Source organism: Phyllobates terribilis, unplaced genomic scaffold (assembly GCF_046119375.1).
Source record: "Phyllobates terribilis strain yellow unplaced genomic scaffold, ASM4611937v1 Scaffold_3__8_contigs__length_932513732, whole genome shotgun sequence".
NCBI lineage: Eukaryota > Metazoa > Chordata > Amphibia > Anura > Dendrobatidae > Phyllobates > Phyllobates terribilis.
This window is the reverse complement of record NW_027362763.1, coordinates 266,410,737-266,434,741: the sequence shown is the minus strand read 5'-3', so window position 1 is coordinate 266,434,741 and position 24,005 is coordinate 266,410,737. Positions and strand designations below refer to the sequence as shown.

The window sequence follows — 24,005 nt, the reverse complement described above, 5'->3', positions numbered from 1 at the left end:
AATCTGTCTTGATGTAGACATTAGAAGACTGATAAGCCTAGTGATCATCAAGGAGGACCAAGGTACCTGCATAGGGGCAGCACTGGAGAAAAGAGTTACTAAGGCTCCTTTTTGAATTTTTAGCTTTTTTCTGATACTCACTCGATGGCGGCTTGTTTTTGCAGTCTTTCCCTTTCCCAAGATGATAGATTAAGGTCACCACCTAGGATGAAGAGATTTGAAGACGTAAATCTGATGGCAACGCTCAAGTAGAAGACACTTGGGACAATCTCTCATTTAGATACAAGGCTCTAATGAAAATTAACTGCTGAATGTGGGGGGGCGACTTGCAATGTACACATTTCACTCCTCACCGGTCACCTAGAACAGAAGATAAAACGACTTACCTCTAAGGTGATTCACAAAATACAACATGACAACTGCTACAATGGCCACTGCAAAAAGAAAAGGACAAACCCATGAGAATTTACCATAACTTACACAGCAGTGTACTAGAGCTGTCCACAGATTTATTTAAGTGCAAGCCTCTAAATAAATTAGCTTTATCTTAATTAGTCCGGGCACCAGAAAGTACAATCTACACCAGACATAAGCTATAATGCACACCAATGTTTTCTGTAATTTAATGTAAGCCTGTCGGCTGTGGGGCGCCTCATACATACACTACGCCCCATCTGTTATTCACCAAGAGAACAACAAATCAACAAAAGTCTTTCCTACAGCACATAACTGCTGCAGCCAATCACTGGGCTGAGAGGTGAAGTCAGCATGACACCAGATTGGCTGCACAGACATCACTGCTGCTGCTTGTCAGAGACTGGCAGCGGTAAAGTGGCAATGGGAGAGTAAACCTCCCATAGCAAACCTATGGAAACACAGTTAATCCAAGATTAGGCCTGATTTCTCAGGTTTTAATAGGACTTGCATGTAAAAATATTATGTCAGATTTAATAAAGATCCTTACTGCAGATGCAGGCGCTGAAGAAAACTTCTAAAAACAGATATCCTCGGGAATCCAATATGACACCAGCAAGAATGGCAATAATGGCAAGACCCAGGTTCTGGATAGACTGCATGCTGCAATGAGAAGCACACAGACTTTCAGGGAGTTCCTTATGCAGAATTAGTACAGTACTGTTATTACACTAAGTACAAATCTACCATTTGAAAGTATTACTGATATCTACAGGCAAAAATAGGTGAGAGGAAAGTTACTTACAATCCATATGCAGTACCCAGCTGATGTTCAGGGACCACAAACGCAACCATGGGCCACAGCGCACAGGCCAGAAGAGAATACGACACACCTAATAAACTCTGTTGAATGAATGATGACCAGCATTACTGAGAGGTCTGCCTTCATTTCCACAGACAACTACTTACACTTCTTGGTCGCTTGGTTATAACAATAGGAACAACATTTTATGAACTAATGATCAATAAGTGTCTAGTAAATAACATTTTTCCACTACTAAAGTTTTGCTTTGATATTGGTGAATTGCAAATTTAACTACATGCACTGTATCAAAATGGTCTTCAGGGTAATTCCTGCACTGAAGCTGGTCGGATTGGTAGCCAGCCACGTGCTCCAGTGTATCCTGGTTAGCTTCAAAGCAGCTGAACAGAAAAGAGCTAATAAGTAAAGTAGATGTAAATCAGTACACAGGACCCGGCCCATTGGCCATATCAGCGATCTGTGGTTGCTGGACGGGAACCCTACGAACCACCTCTTACTTACGTCCACGGCTTTTTTTTTTCAACAGCTGGACTGGTGTGACCTCACATATGCTTCACACCTCAACCAGGTCCTTCGTGACCGGCCAGCTAAACAAACGAAGAGCCGCAGATGCCAGGAGGTAAGGGGTGATTCACAGGGCTCCCATCCACTGGCCACAGAATACTGATGTAGTCACTGGACCAGGTCCTGCGAATCGATGTGCACCAACTCTACTACTAAGCACTGTGCATGCAGACCCTCTCATAGGGAATGAGCTGGAAACAAAAAATAATATCTCGGTTTAAAATGTTATTAACCAGCAAAAGTTTTTTTGTTTTTTTACAAAGTACAATCCAAAAATACCAATCTATGTAGATGGGAACAATCCTTAAGAGGGAACCTCTCATATGATTCATGCAGCAAGAATCAGAAACAATTGCAGGCAAGGTAGTTATGTTTATTTCCTCTGAAGCGCTGCAGTTTGAGCTTGAGTGTAACAGCCTGACCGGGGACCACAGGAAGAGAAGAGATAAGTCTGTTCCATCTTCTCCCCGCCCCAGATGATGGAGAAGACTCTTCCCCATGTACACACACGTCAATAGCCTACAGAGGGGTAGGGAGAAGCTGGAAAAGTCTCATCTTCTGCCAGAGCAGTTTAGAGAGAAACATAAATTGCAGCAATCATGCAGCCGGGCTGTGATTCAAGTAGCCTATGGTTCGAACAGCATGAATCAAGTTACAGGTTCCCTTTTAAGAAAACCTGACCTCGTCGCCCATAACATCCACAGTGCAGCTTACTTTTTTTTTTGCAAAGCCGGTTAAAATGGTTTCAAATGTTATAAAATAACCAAAAAAGTAACATTCAATTTACTCCTCTGGATTCGACACCAGCCTCTGCACTTCCTGCTTCATCCAAGAAACAGACTACAGCCAGCCCACCCATAGGAGCAGGACGTTTCTGAGCGGAGTGACGGTGGATCTGTAAGGTGGGTACGACTTCTTTTGGCATTTTCTAACAATCTAAGTAGTTTCTCCCCAAAAATTTTATTGTCTGGAAAACCTTTCTAAAATACATCTGAGGAGGCAAAAGGTTTATAGCTCTTTGTTTTGTTTACAGTAAAAATGGAAGCCACACAAGGGCAATAATAATAATGGTTATAATAAGTATACACCCATGTGTGAACACTGTCTGAGAATTGGGATTCACATCCAAAACAGATCTGTTGTGTAACTGATGCAAACAGAAGCAGACGGACCCTATTAATTATTACAGGGGCCATCTGGGTTTCGTTATTACTTTTTAGAACGGAAAAAAAAAAGTTCTACGGCGTCTTCCGTTCTAAAAAGAAAACTCAGATGGACCCATCTATCAGGCTCCTCCGCTTCAGTTTTCATAAGTTACGCAACAGATTGATTTGTACATTGGTCTGTTCCTAAAAACGTAAAGTCCATTTAAAGGACTTGATATATGAATTTAAGAGTGGGCACTATTGCGACACATGTATTAAATATAAAAACTAAAAAAAAAAAATTACTTTACATTTTATTTCCTCTGAGGTTTACATCATGGGGGTTATTCTAAAATGCATGAATTGTAGTTCTCTGTAACTGGGATACATGGTCATCTCTTGGAATCACAATATGGATATACGGGCTAATAAGTTAATAACTGACCAGAGTTTATAATTAAAAATTAGCTATCTGCAATCACTCATTTTCAGAAAGAGGAGCGTCACACTTGGTGGAGTGTGTGACAGATCTCTAAAATATATTTAATAATTAAGTTATCGTAATAAAGTGGCATTTTCTTAAAGACAAGTTGTATCGGTTCATACCATAGCAATCCAAGGATTCCACAACGTAAAGGCCAGCATGAGATGGGCAGCAAGAGTCGTCACCACAGCGCACATCACCCAGATAATGTTCTTCCCGATTCGGTCGACCATAAAACCAAATACAGGCGAGAGAGGTGCAGAGATGATATACACCACACTAAAAGTTAGTAAGAAAAATGCAAAAACGTTAAAAAAATAAAACCAATTACTACATTTGTATTCAGCACATGCTCCTTTATGTGAAGCAAAGGCATACCTGTTTATGGCTCCTGCTTGTAGAGGTGAAAACTGAAATTTCTCAATGAAGAAAACCCTAAAGAGCAAGACAAAATGGCACATATTAATGATGTCAAAATGACGGCTTAGACATTTCGCCTTGGTCATTCTAGTGTGTGGCAGCTTGAATGGATTTTCTACTGTTTACACCAGGGGTCTCAAACTCGGCTGGGTATATGGGCCGCACATGGAAAAAATTTGAATTTGGGGGGCCGCATTCTTTGTTCAATGTGACATTTTTAGTGATACCATTTTTTTTGTATACACCTTTTGAACATTTTTGCCGTGTTTATTTTTTTATGGCTTGGGTCGTTATGGATGTGGCGATAATAAATGTGCACTTTTTTGTGTTTACTTTAGTTTACATATAAAACAGCATTTTTAGTGCCCAATATTTTTTCATGCTTTATTTTATTTTTTTTACAATTTTATTTCCCCCAATTGGCCACATACAGTAATATTGTCTTACAATTAGCATCATATAGTAATAATGGAAGACATCTTGTACTAATGTGCCCCATCCAGGTCCCCATCCTGTAGCAACGTTCCCCATCCTGGCACCCATCTTGTACTAATGTGCCTCATCCAGGTCCCCATCCTGTGGTAATGTTCCCCATCCAGGTCCCCATCTTGTGGCTCTGTGCCCCATCCAGGTCCCCATCTTGTGGCTCTGTGCCCCATCCAGGTCCCCATCTTGTGGCTCTGTGCCCCATCCAGGTCCCCATCTTGTGGCTATGTGCCCCATCCAGGTCCCCATCCTGTGGCTATGTGCCCCATCCAGGTCCCCATCCTGTGGCTATGTGCCCCATCCAGGTCCCCATCTTGTGGCTCTGGTCCCCATCTTGTGGCTCTGTGCCCCATCCAGGTCCCCATCTTGTGGCTCTGTGCCCCATCCAGGTCCCCATCTTGTGGCTCTGTGCCCCATCCAGGTCCCCATCTTGTGGCTCTGTGCCCCATCCAGGTCCCCATCCTGTGGCTCTGTGCCCCATCCAGGTCCCCATCCTGTGGCTCTGTGCCCCATCCAGGTCCCCATCCTGTGGCTCTGTGCCCCATCCAGGTCCCCATCTTGTGGCTCTGTGCCCCATCCAGGTCCCCATCTTGTGGCTCTAGTCCCCATCTTGTGGCTCTGTGCCCCATCCAGGTCCCCATCTTGTGGCTATGTGCCCCATCCAGGTCCCCTCTTGTGGCTCTGGGCCCCATCCAGGTCCCCTCTTGTGGCTCTGGGCCCCATCCTGGTCCCCATGTTGTGGCTCTGTGCCCCCTGTGTTGTTCTTCACACACATAAAATAGAAAAAAAAAAAAGATGATTCTCACCTGTCCTCTGTTCCCTCGGCGGCCTTCCTGCAGATGTTGCCCGCAGGCACCACAGAGTCCGACCCCTTGACGATCCCGACCTGGTCCAGGAGGAGCCGCCGACAGCAGCGCTGAATTGCCACACAGAGACTGTTTCCCAGCACTGCATTTCCAATGCCAGCCGCTGGCCAATCAGAGGCCAGCAGCTGACATCTGCATATGGCAATGACGTCATACTCGCTGCGCCGACACGCAGATATCAGCTGCTGGCCTCTGATTGGCCAGCGGCTGGCATTGGAAATGCAGTGCTGGGAAACAGTCTCTGTGCGGCAATTCAGCGCTGCTGTCGGCGGCTCCTCCTGGACCAGGTCGGGATCGTCAAGGGGTCTGTGCCTGCGGGCCGCATAAAGCAGCCTCAGGGGCCGCATGCGGCCCGCGTGTTTGAGACCCCTGGTTTACACAGTCATGTAACATTACATTCTCCATGAAGCAGACACAGCAGAGGAAAAGCTTCATTGGCGAAGGGATTCTTGTGCTGAAGACCAAGGGTGCAGAGAAGGAGACAAGTCTCAGAAGGGTTGTCGCCCTTTTAACTCCTTTCTGATGTGGAGCTAATAGTACGCTCCATCTCAGATCCCCCCGTTTGATGCGGGCTCCGGCGCTGAGCCTGCACCTTTCCGGGTGCAGGTCAGCTGATCTATACAGCTGACATGTGCCCGCAACAGCCGCCACTGGAATTGTGATCCACTCACGGCTGTTAACCAGTTAAATGCCGCTGTCAAACTGACAGCAGCATTTAACTCGCGCTTTCTGGGAAGCGCGTAATTGGCCCCCGCCCATCAGCGACACCGTCAGAAATTTTTACAAATTTTAAAAAATTAGCAATTTTCAAACTTTGAATGATTATCCCTTTAATACCAATATTCATACTATACAAGAACAAACATTTCCATCAGCATAATTTGTAAAATGTTTTATTTTGTTAACATTTTTGAATGTTTAAAAATGTAGCAGTAAGATTTCACTTTTTCAAGGAAACTGGCAAAACTTATTTTTTTTAGGGACCTGTTCAGTTTTGAAGTGACTTTCCCATATACTGAAAACCACCCAAAAGTGATAAAATTAGAAAAAACGCATCCCTCAACATTTTCAAAATTGCTTTCAGATAGTTTATTAACCGTTCAGGTGCTTTTCAGGAATTAATGCAAAGTGGCATGACAAGAATGAAAAAGTTTATTTTTACCACTTCAATTTTGATAAGTTCTGAACAGGCTGCTATAGCTGGAAGACTTTAAGGCCGTTATTTGGTCGTTACCTGCCATGGCAAACATCAGGACCACACGATCAAGATCTCAGGGTGACAATGGGGTTAAAGAGGAAGACCCCCACACTCTTAACTATTTAGATTCTGTAGTCACTATTGACAGCAGCATCTAAGGGGTTAAACAGACATGGTCGGTGCAAACACTGATCGTGGCTGATGCAGCAAGTTGTCAGCTATAGTGTATAGGTGACAGTTACAGGATTGTCACTCGTAGAGGAGATACTAGTCTCTTAAGCTATGTGCCCATGATGCAGAAAGGCAGCATATTTTTTCCGCTTCTCCCTGGCAGGAAAAACGCATGCGGTTTTTACATGCGTTTTTTTCCTGCCAGGTAGAAGCGTTTTTGCATGCAGGATATCAAGCGCTTTTCCAAGCGATCTTAGCATCACTTGGAAAGTGCTTGACAACTTGTTCACACTATATAAATCCATGCAACCGGCATGGATTTAGTGTGACCAAGTTAGTGATTATACTCACCTTCGAATGTCCTCCCGGTGTTTTCTCTGCTGCGTCCGGTGTCTTGCACTGCTCGCGGTGGTGTGAAGGACCTGCGATGACGTCACCGAGTCATGTGACAGGTCACATAACTCAAAGACGTCATGGCAAGTCCTTCACAACACCGCGACCCATACCGCAGACCAGACAGAGGGGAGAAAAACACCAGGAGGACATTGGAAGGTAAGTATAATCTTTATTTTTTATTTTAAATGATTCTTTTTTTACAGTTTCCATGGTACCCAGGTCTGGATGAGAGTCTCCTCTCCTCCAGACCTGGGTACCATCCGCACATTGAACTGTGTGATATCCGCTTGTGCACATGTAGTGATGCGGATGTCACGCGGTCTAATGCAAGTCAATGGCGGCGATTACGCTGCGTGTCCGCAAAATTAATGGACATGCTGCAAAAAATCCGCAGCATGGCACCGACATTGCGACTTGTCATTGGGGACCATGGGGGGCGGATTACCAAGCGTTTATGCTGCGTAAATTCCGCAGCCTTATATCGCAGGTCAGTAAAAAAAAAAAAAAAAAAAATGTATTGGCGGTCACTACAGGGCAAAACTAAACTAGAAAGACAAAATCTAATCAAACAGACTTCCAATAATCTGACATAGCTAGTTATCTTTGTGTTCCAGCATAAGACAAAATGCATACTTACTTTCCAAGGCCAATGAAAGGGAAGACCGCAACGTAATAGCAAACACATACTAAAAATATCAACCAAAGGCTGAGAGAAAAGTCCTTGACATCAGTCAGCTTAATGACTTCACCTAGGAAAAAAAAAAAAAGATCCATCATTACAATGGGTTACTAAATGTAATGGGTTACAGTGTGAGCAGCAAAATAAATCATATAAACGAAAAAAGACTGACCATCACATCCAAAACAGATGTGTACAGGTGCTTACTAAGAGTAGCCATCTCAATATATAACTAACAGATAAAGTAGCACTATAGTATGCAAACATGAAATATATGAAATGACTGAGCACTCCGCCTCTAGGCCACATGCGGTTTTAATTACAGCAGGTTTTTAACTTCCCATACACAGGCAGACTTTAGTCTCTAGAGAGGATTCACATTAGGTAGGTTCCTGGTAACAAGAAACGCCTTACCGTGGCTACCAGGTACACATGAATTGGCCAATTTAAGCGCTAAGATTTCTCAATTATTTCTATTTTCTTGAGTAGTAATGCTATTGAAATTTAATATATTTCATGTTTGCATACTTAGCATTACAGAGTGCTACTGTATTTGTTTGTTCAGATTAAATCATAGTCTGGCCACTATACCAGGGGTATAAGATTGACGGGTGTACAGTACAAATCCTACCAGTTTTTCCTTGCTCTTTCTTGAGAATTTTTTCGGCTCGTTTATCCAGATAGCCAAGTACTAGGGCACAAGTCAGTGAGAACAAACACGTTATTGCACCTGTAACATAAAAACAAAATGTAAGGACATCAAATACTGAATACATATTATTAGCTGTATGCATGAATTAGACACCTAGTGCTGGCCATAAATAGGGCAGTGTGGTGTGTCACAGGGATTCCCTTGGCTTTGAACCCTTGTGCATTGTACCGTGTACTAAAGTTACACACACACAATTCTGACATTTTTCACTTGCTGGATAAACAACATATTTCAATAGTTCGCACCATTACAGACATGTCAATACTATTTCTGGTTATTTTATATTGTTTATAACTGATACATAAAAAACGAGGGAAAAAATAAGGACAGGTTTTAAACATTTTATAATTTTTTGTGTTTTAACACCTTACTCAGAATAATAAATTGGAGCACTATGATAAAAGACCTGGGAGGGATTGTAAGGAGGGTCATTACAACCCGCTTGCAAGAGAAATTTAGGGGCACCCTGCATCATGGGGGGGAGGGTGGGGGGGGAATCAGTAGATAGGCATTAGATCTTATTGTTGTAGTGGACCACAACATCGGAGGATTTAAAAAGGCTGGGATAAAAGCAGGGCTGTGGAGTCAGTCCATTTTGGTGGAGTCGGAATAAAATGGACCAACTCCGACCCAAGAAATTTCAATGCAGTTTGTGGGGAATATTTTTTTTTAAAGAATTTGGGAAAGTTATAAAATGTCCTATAAATGTCTGTCCTATTCCTGATCTAAGGGACTAGACTTAGCTGAGATGAATCTGTGCTACAGTAAATTTATCACTTAAACATGAGCCACGTATGAGGGAGTCGGAGTCCTGGAGTCGGTGTCATGGAAATTGAGGAGTCAGAGGTTTGGCTTACCAACTCCACAGCCGTGGATAAAAGTTATCGGAGTATTACAGTATATTAACCCACCACATACAGAGTGCGCTCAGCTCCTGATGCTTATCAATACACTCCTTGCCATCTTTTGAACCATGTGAATACGTCTCAAACATTAATATTTTTGCAGAAGTTGTTGTACATATATCAAATAGAAAAAAAAAAAAAATACATGACTTAAAAAGGGGTATTCCCATCTCCAAGGTCCTATTCCAATATGTAGTAGTAGTAATAATAATAATAAATACATTAATAATAAACACCTCCAATTAGAAATGTAGTCTAGTTCTCCTAAAAACCTGTCGCTTACCCAATGTGCAGGGCATTGCAGTAGATAGGCTATCCATGGCTACAACCACTCATACAGTGACAGTTGTCTTAACCATGGATACCTAACCTACTGTAATGCCCTGCACGTGGGGTAAGGGACATAGAAAGTTTTTAAAGGAGAACTATACTACATATGTCCCTTACCCCACGTGCAGGGCATTACAGTAGGTTAGGTATCCATGGTTAAGACAACTGTCACTGTATGAATGGTTGTAGCCATGGATAGCCTAGCTACTGCAATGCCCTGCACATGGGGTAAGCAACATAGAAATGTTGTGTAGTTCTCCTTAAAAACACAACTGGAGGCATTTGCAAATAATAATAATAATAATAAATAATTTATTATTATACCTAGTACATATTGAGATAGGATCTTGGAGATGGGAATACCCCTTTAACCATATGCTGTACATTATTTGTAAGATAAGACCTACCGATCATGAGCGTTATACCAAGTGTTGTGTGACCGGTAGAGCCCATAGCATCCTTTATCCGCTCGTAGACCAGGCCCATGACATTCATATTGACGGTACTGCCCTGAAACAGAAAACAACACTTGAGAAGGCTTATTAAGACTTACTAAGACTTCAGCATGAATTGTAATGCGGCTTATGGATTTGGGGAATACCCATTAAGAACAACTGGTATTTTTCAATGACATTCCTAAAACAAAACTTAGAAGAAAACTTAAAATAATCAATGAGATTTGCAACTAGAAAGCCAAACTCCTTCTACAAATGGCATTTTCATTTGTAACGCAGCAGTGGCTATTCGGTCTGTAAGGCCACGTTCACACGTTCAGAGTTTGGTGAGTTTTTCACCTCCGTATTTGTAAGCCAAAACCAGGCGTGGGCAATATATGCAGAAGAGGTGCACAAGTGTCTATTATACTTTTCCTCTGATTGTTCCACTCCTGGTTTTGGCTTACAAATACACAGGATAAAAAAAACAAAACAAATGCTGAACATGTGCACATGGCCTAAGAGACAAGACTCCAATCAACCGGAGGTTATTTTATCTGTGTCCAGAAATGATTTTCAGACTACACTGTTCTTTTCAGCAGGTAGAACAAAAACGACATAAATCTAACGGTAAAAAGCTGGCTTCATTCTAACCAATGTATGAAGGCCCCACAGACAAAAGTTGGGCCAAAATGGCCGATATCGACTGTAAATAAAGTCGTTCAATTTGACTGATAACGAATGTTATGTCAGGTCATCAGTCAAAATACCGAACAGACGTGTATCCATCATCTGATTATAAGCATTGGTTGCACCAGTGGCCAGGAAGAAAAAAAAAAAGACTGACAAGTCCTGTGCAGTCCAAGAGGTTTTTTTATCTGCCGAGAAACAATATTTGTCTTCTTGGGTATATGGAGGCCTTAAGGGAGGTCCATACACATTAGATTGATGTTTGAACAAACATACATCTGATAAAGTAGTTATGCGAATGCAGACATGCCATATTTTTGATGATCGAACAAGTGCAAAGAGGCCATTCATGTACAACTACACCACGCTCGTACATGACATCTATCATCGAGTCCTGTGTTGGTTTGTAAATGAAACCACCACCATCGGGATGGATGACTACATTTGATGGCATTTATATATGTGGGCCAATGGAAGGGGGCTTCATGTCTAATTGTTTATACTGTAGAGGACACTGTGGCCCGTACTCCCCAACCGAGGGGTGGCGGGTTTGGGGAGAACAATGCCACACCACCCACCAGTGTAGCAGAGAGCGGCTCCTGCTACACCCACATTAAAGTGCTGTACAGGAATATACAGTGAAGTGGGCAGTAACAAGTGGGAGGAAGGAAGTCTTCTCATCAGTGGCCTAAAATGGGTCACTGATTATTTTCTTTAAGGGGAGGGTGTAAAAGTGGCCAGTAACTGTTGTAAATGCAGTGGTAATGGCCTATCAGCATCTTTCAAGTGAGCACATAAGTTTGGATCTCACTAAACTATGCTGGTTTGATGTCCACTGTAATGCTTTGGGTAGTCTACAGTCCCCCGATCCCCATCCTGAAAGACAAGGCAGCCATGTGCAGGAGTGGATCCAATGTTTAGGACTTAAAGCACAGAAATATTATATAGTTGGTGCACTGATCAGTAAGCAGAAGCGATTTCCTGGAACTCACCACTCTGGCCATGCTGAGCTGTAATCCAAACACCAGGTTCAGCTCCTTTCCTTTGAACCAGCTTACTGCATACGTATTCTGCGCAACAGCAAGCGATTCCCCACCAATCCTGGAAGAAACAATGGAAGAACATTTCTCCGGTGTCTGACATGGAGCCAATCAAAGGACCATTTTATAAAGCAGAGGAATCCGATTTCACATTATTCATCCCCAGAGGAGGCAATAGTAAGGGAGGAATCACACATCCCAGGAACAGGCAGGGAAATGCATGAGCTGGAGCATGTGTATGTAGTATGAATACATGTACTACGGGGACAGCTTGACTACCAGTGAAGAGCAGGTGCTTGCTAGTGGCTCCACATTCTAAGGCCGCGGTCCCACTATCAGTATTCAGTCAGTATTTTTTCTCAAGGGTGGGAGCCAAAACCAGGAGTGGGTGATAAATGCAGAATTGGTGACTTGTTTCTATTATACCTTTTCTCTGATTGTTCCTCACTTGGTTTTGGCTCCCACTCCTGAGAAAAAATACTGACCGAATACTGACCAAATACTGATAGTGGGGCTGTGGCCTAACTCCGAGGGATAGGGATCCACACAGACAGTGGGATAAGTCTTAAAAGTTTGGTCCAGGACTTGTTAATGAGGACATTTCCCCAGTGTGAGCAGGTTAAACTGGACACATCATAGAATAGAGGCTGCAGAGGTTATTAAAAAATTATTTTTTTAATTTCTCATTCCTGTCACAGAAATATTAGTGTAAATAGAATCTGAACTTTTTACAAGTTAAGACCAAGGGGGCGTTAGAGATGCTGCTCCGAGGGTTTTGACATTTTCCGATCATAAACAGATGAGGGAAGGGGCGGTGGGGGTACATTTCTTAGAGAAGCTTAGGCCCCACTTTCTCATTGTGACATGCAACATCACAGCCCTGCTCTCCATGCTGATCTCACTGCTAACATCTACTGTGATTATAAGTGTGGAGAGGGGCAGGGGGTAGAGCAAAGCTCACATTGCTGTAAGGTGTTTGCAATGACACACAGCTCTGCTCTATCCACCCCCACTTGTGCTCACAGCAGATGCCTGCAGTGAGATCAGAGGGGAGCACAGGGCTGTGTGCGTTCACATGCCTCTCTCAAAAAGGTGTTTGTTTTCTTCATGAATGCCCCATTGGTAGAATGGGAAGTTAGAATCTAAAATGTAAAAGCCAATATCTATACAACGGGGATGAGAAAATTTTAAACATATAGGGTATTTATTTTTTTTACTCAGCTGTGTAGCCACGATTTCATGATGTGGACAGTTTTAACATGTTCATAATGAAATGTCCTCTTTAAAGGCCTTCTGCTGCAGAAAGAGCAAACTTCAGCAGACTTTTACTGAAGCAAGCTAGGACACCCACTAGAACAAGACTTTAGGGCAGAGGTGCATAGCCTGCGGCCCAAGGTACACACGTGGCCCTGTGCGTCCCTCAAATCTATGCTCACATAAATGCCTGACAAGAGGCAGGTGGCCGCTCATATGGAACATCCATATTATGGAGTATAGAAGTGTCAGGTAGCACTGTAGGAACGGATATTAATGGTGCATTGTATGGACGTGTCTGTGACCATGTCGTAATTTAGGTAAAATGAAGTAACGAAGTGACCATGAACGAGGGCTGCCATAATCATTGGAGTCTGCGGGAGAAAGGAAACAATCGACAGTTTGCATCTCTCAAACTACAATGGAGAAAGCGGAATCCATGTTCTCTTCCTTTCTGGATTGTGAAGGGAGAGAAGAAGACTTCTGATAGGTGCTGATTCCAGTTTTAGGTCTCCCACCTATTTGATATTTATATTGTGAGGTTTATGTTTTGTTGCAGCCATGAGGTTGATTCAGTCAAACAAAGTGGTCCTTGGACCAAAAGAAAAAAAAAAAAAAAGGTTGAGCCCCTGTCTTAGACATAAGTGAGCCAGGAACTGCTTACATTTTAGTTTAGGTGATAAATAATAAAAAAGTGGCAAAAGTCACGTATGCTAATGTTTTGGGCTCAAATGGAGCCAAAATTCAGGTGCACTCAGCTCAGTAAATCTCTACCATGTGTCAAGTTCTAAATGCAAAATTCTCACCCAAACACAAGTCGGCCAGCTTCCATCAGCCAGAAAGCATTGAACAGGGCACCTGCTGCAAATATTACCTGAAAAGTAAAATTCACAAACACTATAAAGACTTATTTATGCAGTAATGAAAGAAAAAAGGGATCCCTCAATGATTTCTGACGCAGCTAATATAAGACGGATTATATTCTACGTGGCCTGACCTTATGTTGTCTGGGGCCAGCTGTTGCATAATAGTGCACTGGATTTCAGGAAACCCTGTGTGCAGTACTTGGCACAGAGTCCAGCGGTTTCCAGGGCATGCAGGGATTTGACTGTGTGATGGGCTTTCACATAGAAAACAGAACCATGCTCAGATCAAGATCCTTTTGCCCCTCAATGAAGACATTCACAGAAGACCACATCATCTTATACAAAGATACGGCTCGGTTGACACTAAAATATTTGCCATTTCGACTCTCACGTGGCAAAAAAGTATTAGGAATCAATAAGATCAAAGAATTAATCATATCCTGCATGGATTATGTAGAAAGAGAGGACGCTAGTGAGTATAAAGTCTTAGGTGACATTAAGTTTCTTTTATGACTGTTAATGGGAACCAGTCATCTGATTTATGCTGCCCGAACCACAAGCAACGTTAATAAGTCACTGGATCCATTATTACATCCATGTACGTTAGATTCTGAAAAGCTGCAGAGTGTAAATGTACTTTGAAAAGTTGGCAAGGAAACATGGGTCTGAGGTGAGTCCCCAGCATCTTCTCTGCAGCTAAAGCTTTTTACTGAAAGGTGTCCCTCCCTCCCCCCATATGCACACAGAGAAACCAGCCAGTCTAGGGGAGCATTATTATTATTATTATTAATTTATATAGCGCCATTGATTCCATGGTGCTGTACATAAGGAATAGAAGGTAGACATCGCCTCGGACTAGTCAACTGAGACACACACTCCCCAGACAACTTAACACAGTGTTTTTTCTTAAATGCTGCAGCGTTTTAACGCAGCAAGTACGCAGTCGATGTGATTTTTTTTTATGTCCGTGGTTTGGGCAGCATAAATCAGATGACAGGTTATTTTCAAAATATATGATTATATTATGATTATTATCACACTAGTGCTTACCTGCCCTGCACAGACAAAAAGGCTAAAAATTATTGTTCCCAGCCTGTAAATAGAAAAAAAAAAACAAAATCATTCAAATGATCATTACTGTACTTTTATTCTGCTGGTGACAAATATTCTAACATTTCCTTCACAATGACAATACACTTCCAACAAAAGCTTTGTCATTAAGTCATTAACTCAAAATTATGGTCTTATCCAATGATCAGAATACTATAGGTGCAGAACTTGTTAACCCATTAAGGATGAAGCCTAGATTGCTTCTTAATGTGGTGGTTTGTTCATCTGCACCTTTCAAAAGCCTTAACTGATGCGGACATAGCCATACCAGGGCTTTCTCTTTGGCAGGATGAGATGTATGTTTACATTACACCATATTGGGGTACATAGAATTTATTTTGTGGCTTTTAGTAAGTTTTTGAGAGACACATACCGAATTCCAAACACTCGATCAATGAGAAATCCTCCAAAAAAGCAAAGGACAACATTGGGCCAGGAATAAAAGGCATACAGTTGCATGAAATCAGCTGTGTTCACCTTCATGTCCTACAAAAAAAAAAATACATTTGTAAAAGCAAAAACACTCAAAAATAGACCATTAGCATAAATTTCTAGCAAATAAGTCTTTTTTTAGGCCCGACAAATCCAAGATATGGCAGCCAGGAATTCTGTATGTGGGTTCCAAGGAGGCATTGCGTGATTGTATGGATTCCTCTGACCCCACTAGGTAGGACATATCCAAACATGGAGCGCCTGAAGGTTCATTTATTCATTTCTGAGGAAATACAGTTGTCTGTAACATGTAACTACTTACCAGTTGAACTTGAGTTTGCAGAGCTGATGGGTTGTCATAGCAAAAATAACTTCCTAAAAAAAAAAAAAAAAAAATATATAGGAAAAAGTCAAAAGACAAAATAACAGTAATAACGATATACACATGATGGACGCAAAATAGAATTCAGGTAAATACAAGACAATGAACTATTTTAAAGGGATACTTAACTATTTGATGCTTCCATACACAAACATGTGTCTCATACAAAATATGAATCTTCACAGAAAACTCGGCAATATAAGGGTATGTTCCCACTGTAGTTTTTTTTTTAGCAGATTCACATCAAAAAAGCGCTAAAAATCCGTGACTAAAACAACTTGCTTTGCATAATGTTCACACTTCTGAATGTTTTCGTTTAACTGCTACAGGTTTTTAAAAAAAAAGTGGTTAAAAGAAGCAAGACGACCATTCTTCAGGCGTTTTCTCCGCTGTGAAGTTGCTCCATACTTTACAATAGAAGTCATCGGGAAAGCTAAAGATGCATGGGTATCTCTTTTTGCTCAATTGATGTACAAAAAAAAAAAGCTAAAAAGTAGGCTAAGGAAACACCGGTTCAAGGGCCCTCCCCCGACCTACCCGGGCCGAGGCTCCAAACAATCAAACAAAAAAAAAAAAAACGGCAGAGGAGCGCTTTACAGGAAGCCGCCATCTTGGATGGGGCGCCGCCCTCAGACGTCACTTGGCATGCCTCTCCCAGCGTGCCTAGCACCGTGACGTCAGGCCCGTCACACCCGGAAGTTGCCGCTGCGGAATGCAGCTGACTAAGGTGGCAGGGGGAGGGCGGAGCAGTGGTCTGCGGGAAGCTGGAGCCTGCCTCACCATGTGCGCCCGCTCGGACGCAGGCCCCAAGGGAGCTGCGGACGGCGCTTCTGGAGGCTGGAACAGGCCAGCGTCCGTTCTTCCACACCGCAACAGACCCAGGTAAGCTTTCTTCTTTCCAGACAGGTTTCCATCAAGGACAGGAAACCAACTGAAGCGCCCTTTTATTTCAGACGGTTTCCTGTCCTTGATAGAGCGGATCCCTCTCTTAAGGTGTGCTGTCATGGGTGAGGGGAAAATAAACATTTACAAAAAAAAAATGCCTAAGAACAATGTTAAAGGGAACCTGTCACGTCCTAGCTGTCCTCTACACTGCCCCCATTGCTTTGTTAGTGATGCAATGTGCATCACTAACAAGCTTTTTTCATTAAAATCGGTGGTAGTATAATGATTTTATAACTTTATATATACTTTTTCCTACCTGCTCATATTCAGTCATTGGGGTGTGATTCTCTCATTCAGTCATGGGTGGGCGCCGCCTTCACTCTTTGAATATTGCTCCTGGCAAGGTTGTGTCTAGATCGGAGGTGATTTTTTGTGCTCCTCACTTTAGCCACTCCGATCTAAACGCTTCACTGCTGAGGAGACTAGATCTGAGTTGCTGGAGTGAGGGCCTCAGTAATCCCCTCCGATGTAGACAGTTCAGCACTGAGACCACTAGATCGGATCTGATTCCAGGATCTTCATACTCACTGCTGTCTAGTCGCCTCTACTGGCTTTTTATTGTTTTTCTTATGCTTTTTTTTTATGCACATTGCATCACTAACAAAGCAATGGGGGCAGTGTACATAGCAACTAGGATGTGACAGGTTCCCTTTAAGAAAATACTTCAGGAAAGGTCAATAAAATATTTTAAAAAAAAAGGGGGGGGGGGGGGGGAGCACTGGGTTTCAATCATATCAAAGTTTTGTGGTTTTCTTTTTTATGGTACACTAGTTTTGTCCCACGATCCAAAAATATACCGATATATTAATTTGTACTTTTGATAGGGAGTCCCAATGGGGTAGGGAGAAACTCGAGTGATGATCTTTGTAGAGCGTTGCAAAACAGGTTGGTGCTACATAAATTAATAAAAGATCTACCAAGTTTACCATATGGCTCATAAAAGGAAAAAAAGGGATAAGATTTCTAAACGACACTGCCAATGTAACCTTATCAGAATTTTTTTAAAACACATAGGAACAAAGAGTTTGGTCTCTGCAGACCTCAGGGAAACTTCACAGGCAGGGAGTAGTCTCCGGAAAAAAAACCCTCCCAACTATTCACCGATCACCATGCCAAGGTCTTGATAACAGCTCCTCTGACGTACTAAGGATGAAGGATTGTATTACAGGGAGATACAAGAATACAGAACAGCTTCTGAAATTGTGGAAAATGTACAGCTCTAACTGGACACAAGATTATAGGACCCTGGTAAAAGAGGACTTTGGACAAGTGATAACAGCTGACCACACTGCACACAGGACTGACCAAAATAAGTTCTTAGAAAGGCTGCATTGGTTTTCAGATAGCTAAATTGTCTTTTTTTCCCCCCTCAGTATTATCAGGCAATAAAATTCCAAATGTAGTGAAGAAGAAAAACTTACTATTAGTGATGAGAGCAAGTGCTCGTTACTCAAGTTTGCCTAGGGTGCTCGGGTATGCACAGAGTAGCATGGGTGCTCGAATTACATGTTTTCTGGCTGTCCAACAGCGAACATGCGGGTATTGCCTGACAAAGATGGGCAATCCCCGCATGTTTTGTGGCTAACAGCTACGAAACATGCAGCCGGGGGGACTCAAAGTTGTCACTCAAGCACTTGCGCTACTCTGTGCATACCCGAGCACCCTAGGCAAACTCGAGTAACGAGCACTTGCGCTCACCACTACATACTATTCAAACAATTGTTTTTTGGGTTTCCTTTTTGCGCCATTCAGAGTGTGGGAAAAATAACCTGCCAACGTGATTCCTCAGGTCAGAAAGACTAGGACCATATCATACCTAGAGTGCAGGGTTTTAATTTTTTTATATATATATTTTAGAGGAAAAAAAAAAAAAATCAAAACTTTGTCGCCATTTTCAGAGACTGATAATTTTAGTTTTATTTTTCTGTTAATGGAGCAGTCTGTTGGGTTATTTTACATACTGAGCTGTAGGTATTACTGGTACTGTTACAGCACAGAGAAAATAATTTTATCACTTTTCTTTGGTGGGTGGAGTGGGGTGTGGACAGGGGACGTGGTGGGGCTGGTCTCTGCTTTTCCTTCTTGCCGGGTAACCTCCTTACAAGGCACACTGACTGTGTTCTCTAGCCGGCTTGTTACTTATCAGAGGTGGTGAGAGAGCGCACTGTCACTGTGCATTGTAAAGAACATCACACAGTAACAATAACCTTCTGAGCATACGTTGGAATTGACATCTGATGCATGCTCAGTAGAGGTGGCACTAGCCCAGCCCCCAAAACAGAGGTCACTGACAAAACTTCATTTCAGGATGGGGACAAAGACTGCGACAGTGACTGCAGCTTGTGTCCCCCTGATGAAGACTCATTTGCGTATCCCAGCATGCACTATGGATTCTCAAACAAGAAGTTGGTAAAAAAAAAAAAAATCAATAAATGAGCGTTGAGTACAGAGGGAACGGTAGGGAATTCTTTAAGTATTAGAAAAAGATAATAGATTATTACTTTAGAGACTTAGAATTAAATCAGTGTTAGTTTTGAAGAGTGAGAAAAAGTGCTCTGCGACCACATCTACAGGAAAAAGCTGTCAGCTAATCCCTTAGCAGTATTAGTGACTCCCAGCTGCCGCTCCCTGATAGATGTAGGCAAACACTGGATTACCTTGTGATATCCCTGAGAACATAAGGACATTACACTCCTGGGCCATGACTCATAGGTATATCCCTCAAAATAAAAAGGATTTCCTTAAACCAGAAATCCAGTATCCAAAAATTAGTACATGCACAGAGAGTATGCAGAGACTGTCACATATATTCTGCTTTACCCCTGTGAGGAGGAGGCACAAGTTCATCTCTCTGTACAGCATGGGATTAGAGTCTTATGGCATACCCTGGCATTGTATAATGAGAACACAGCTTTAACTTTGTAGGTGGTTTGTTTACTATTGCTATTTATAAAATAGCTTTATTTTGCTCGGCCAAAAAAAAAAAAAAAAAAAAAAAAAAAAAGGAGATATCACTGTGATCCTCTTGCGGCTCACAAAAGATCCACATGTGACCAGCCCCATAGGTCATAGAGCTCATATCCCATAGTGTATGTGTTCTATCCTTGGAAAAAGGATTGGATTGTTCTCAGTAGGAGAAACAAACTATTGATCTTGTAGATATGATACCTTTTAATGGCTAACAAACAAATAATGTTACAAAGCAGGCTTTTGAGACTTCTTAGGTCTCTTCATCAGGCATGGTGTAATAGAGCATCTGAAGAAACACAAATATATAGTCAAAAAGACCAGAGACATCCTTGGAAAACACCGGTAGAACACTCACATGATTCACAGATGTTTTAATGAGGCCTTAAAGTGAAGCTGACAGCTGATACATGCTGCTCGTTGGTCGGGCTGTATGTATCAGGCACTGGCTGTGTGATCTCAGCCAGGTATGTGTGACTCTGAAATTCTGCAGCATTTCAGAGGAAAAAAGAAAAACAACACACTTTAAAAGCTGCTGGGGACCGAGCCGCACTGGAGACTAGTCAGCCAGGCGGGTCCCCGGCGGCTTCTCCCCGTACCCGCAAGAGAGACTGAAGCGGATCTGAAGCACGCACCGCAGGTCAGTTTACGCTGTGTAAGAAAGTAGCACAGAGGAGAGGGCAGGAGATTCTATAAATCCCATCCACTTTGCTGGAGCTGTAAGAAGCTGTGTTTTTGATGCAACAAAAATACACAGCATCAAAAACTAACCAAAAACTCATTGTGGGAAGGCTGCAGGGTCTCATTATCTGTGAAGCCCCCAGGTGTAATGTGGCTGGCTATAAGATGTGAGGACACTTATTGTCAGCCTTAACCCTAGGAGGGGAGGGAGGGAAGGAGGGAAGGAGGGAGGGAGGGAAGGAGGGAGGGAGGGAAGGAGGGAGGGAGGGAAGGAGGGAGGGAGGGAAGGAGGGAGGGAGGGAAGGAGGGAGGGAGGGAAGGAGGGAGGGAAGAAAGGAAGGAGGGAAGGAAGGGAAGGAAGGAAGGGAGGGAAGGGAGGGAAGGGAGGGAGGGAAGGAAGGGAAGGAAGGGAAGGAAGGGAGGGAAGGGAGGGAAGGGAGGGAAGGAAGGGAGGGAAGGGAGGGAAGGGAGGGAAGGGAGGGAAGGAGGGAAGGAGGGAAGGAGGGAAGGAGGGAAGGAGGGAAGGAAGGAAGGAAGGAGGGAAGGAGGGAGCTCATTGGAGATCCTACTCTAATTACCAAAGAACTGGACATACAACCTCTTTTGAATGCACACATGAATGTGAATGAGCACAATAGGGACCCTACATTTCTGCATAGCAGTGATGCCCCCTTGATCTGCATTCACATGCAGAGTTTTCCATTCTAGAATTTTTTGTTTTGTTCCTCTTTGCATTTTTGAGGGTTACTATTATCCAAGGAAGAGTAAAAAATGTTCAGTAACCCAAGCTTGTAATCTGCATAAGTAAGAGCATAAAACGTGGCTCTACATAAGTAACATTAAGAGCTCACTAGTTATACAGGGAAACATAACTATATCTTATAATAATACTTACACACAAAAATAGAGAACTGAGAGGCACAAGTTAACAGCTTTAATATCCAATACCAACCAGGCGCCAGTCCCAGGTTTAATTTGCTCTTCCATTACTCCCAGTCACCGGCGCAGAGTAACTGACCACCCAGCAGCACCATTATTACCAAAAGCTACTACCCACCATACGTCAGCCAGGTTAATGGTGCAGATGCGGAGGAACAGAGGCTTCCCTGCACCCTCCCTGAAGGTCCAATCGAGTGTCTGCAGTCACAAGCTACCTAGTGCTGTGAATAAGGAGTTGTATTACTAGCTCTCAATATTCTGTAGCACAGTACCGCTTTGGCATTGTACACTGCTCCAACGCAAAGGTGACCGAAGCCTGGACAGCAACTCCATGCCATCTTCACCCATTATAAAATACACACCCCCTGCTCTGCATTCAGTCTCAGCAATAGATATATGCATCAGGATGATTTTAAAGAGTAAAAATGCTTCTTCAGGCATCAATGATGCCAGTAGAAGCATCATTGTGACCTCTGCTCACAGGGGTTATGTGAGTCTCTAACACAGTCATTGAGGTGGCTGCTATACAAAGTTTTATTTTTGGTGATTTGCAAAAATTTCAGTTTTCTATTGTCAAATGCTGCAATTACTGTTGAACCAAGAGGGGACTGCAAAAAGTGTACTCAATAAGCCCCTGCACTGACGGTAGCTGGCGAGTCTAAGGGCCCATGTAGAGGAGCCAAGTGCCAACTATATACAAGTTATGTCGCTTGTTTACTGATCCATTCACAAGGGCAATGTGTACTGGGAAGATTGATGGGATTAATAGTACAGCATCACATCCCAGGCTTATATAGGGCGATAAACTGCTGATCATGGCATAAACAATCACCCAGAGAATAAGTGCTTTTGCTCATTCGTAGCATCATGTTTACATCTCCCAATAATCCTGAATAAGCAACATATGATCGCTCAATGGCCGATAATCAGAACATCTAAATGGGCATTAACCATTGCTATAAAACAGCTAAAGTGCTACTAACACAGGACTAGATACACAAAAACAGCTGTCCACCCTATGTGCATATGACTGTCAGTGGAGACAAGGATACCAGACGCTGGCATACTTGGCACTGACTTCTCTCTCAGCAGGATCAGACATGCTGAAATTTAACATGACCAATCTAGCCAAAAAAGGGTATAACAGGAGAAGGGCTTAATCGTTGTCTCTCTAGTGGTTGGCACAGGGGAGCACGCACAGACAATGCACTGCATCTCTGCATTCAGTAATTGATGCTGGGTCCCCCTCTCCTCTGACACAGGCTCTGTGGGTGGACAAGGGGTTAATTTCCTCCCAATTCCTTACTGATCTCATCAGTGCTGATAAAGGGGACAAAGGCACTTGTGAGATGTTTGTTATGCAGAACATTGTCCTCACACTGTAGGATGATAGACTGATTGGACTCCTGACTCTCACCAGCTCAGTGGACAGGAAGTAGCCTCCTATTAACCCTTTTATGTGCACAAGGAGAGTTGGTGAGACCACAACACCTATATGAATTTTATCTTCTGAAACGGCTCCAGGTGTCTAGTGATACAAGCATATGGCAAGTTAGAGGTGCCAGGAAGCAAAGGGACTAAGGGGAACTGTAATTTCTCAGCTGAGGCCGAGCAGAAGGAAGGAGCACCCTCTTCACCCAGTGAATAAATGTGCACAAAGGGGAGAAACCATTCAAGTACACAGAATGGACACACGTAGTAAGTGTCTGGGCATGTGCCCTACTAGCATCTGATGTTGGGAAGGTACTGGTCTTAACAACTGCTGAACAAAACCATAAACACCGTTCCACCCCAAAATAATCTGTTTAAATATATTTGATATTGTCTGGGAACACTTAGGCTCAGTTCACACCTGCGTTGGGGTCTGTTTCTCCTTTCAGTTTTAGGAATAGAAAAGTGAAATATGGATTCGATACAGGACAGATGCAAAGTATAGCAGAAAGACCCCGCTATCTATAATGGTCTCTATCTGGGTTCTGTGAACAGACAAAGCACATCAGGCACAACTGCTTCTCCCATTAAAAAAAATGGAAACTGATAAACACCGTAATTGTTAGAGGCCGGTACATTGTTGTGGAAATCGTTGTTTCTTTGTAAGCAACGTTAACGGTGAACAGAGACTGAAGGCAGGTTTTTAATCCCCAAGTGAGGTCATCACGTGTACAACAGAAGTGTGCAGTCACAATCTGAAACGCCAGGGGAAAAAAAAAAAAAAATACTGTAGACCCCAAAATGGCAATATTAAAACGACATCTCGGCACAAAACACAAGACTGTACAGGTGCTGATACAACCCTATAGACCAAACAAACACTTCGGGATGTCAGAAGGCTAATTGTTTTTCTTTTGGAAAGTACATTTCAGGAGAAAATAAAAAATTGGCGTCACCATAACCGCACCGACACAGAGCAACGTTACCCGGTCATTGCTACTGCAAAGTGAAGACCGGAAAAACAAAACAAAAAAAACTACTTTGGAATTGAAGTGGATTTTTTGTGGAGTTTTTCCCCATTGTTCAGTACAATTTATGCTAAAAATGAATTGTATCATTAAAAAGTTCAACTGGTCCTGCAAAGCCAAGTCCTCACAGCGGGAGGGCCACAGAGGAAATGAGAAGGTGACAGGACCCTTAAGGGGTTAAATAATAAAGGCGATGATCCCCCACAGGCCGTA

At 42.8% G+C, this 24,005-nt stretch overlaps 1 protein-coding gene across 2 annotated transcripts in view; it reads right to left on the bottom strand.

Annotated features, from left to right (window-relative positions):
• Window positions 1–24,005, bottom strand: part of MFSD1 (major facilitator superfamily domain containing 1) — a 40,921-nt gene that overhangs the window by 16,584 nt on the left and 332 nt on the right. For both annotated transcript variants that reach the window (XM_073674796.1, XM_073674797.1), the window contains exons 2-15: window positions 15,742–15,794; window positions 15,361–15,473; window positions 14,928–14,970; window positions 13,818–13,885; window positions 11,710–11,818; window positions 10,001–10,103; window positions 8,278–8,376; window positions 7,605–7,716; window positions 3,809–3,865; window positions 3,553–3,709; window positions 1,220–1,317; window positions 965–1,077; window positions 387–434; window positions 142–202 (exon numbers count right to left, since the gene is read on the bottom strand). In XM_073674796.1, the coding sequence (XP_073530897.1) occupies window positions 142–202; window positions 387–434; window positions 965–1,077; window positions 1,220–1,317; window positions 3,553–3,709; window positions 3,809–3,865; window positions 7,605–7,716; window positions 8,278–8,376; window positions 10,001–10,103; window positions 11,710–11,818; window positions 13,818–13,885; window positions 14,928–14,970; window positions 15,361–15,473; window positions 15,742–15,794 (1,234 nt within the window). The remainder of the gene's footprint in view (window positions 1–141; window positions 203–386; window positions 435–964; window positions 1,078–1,219; window positions 1,318–3,552; window positions 3,710–3,808; window positions 3,866–7,604; window positions 7,717–8,277; window positions 8,377–10,000; window positions 10,104–11,709; window positions 11,819–13,817; window positions 13,886–14,927; window positions 14,971–15,360; window positions 15,474–15,741; window positions 15,795–24,005) is intronic.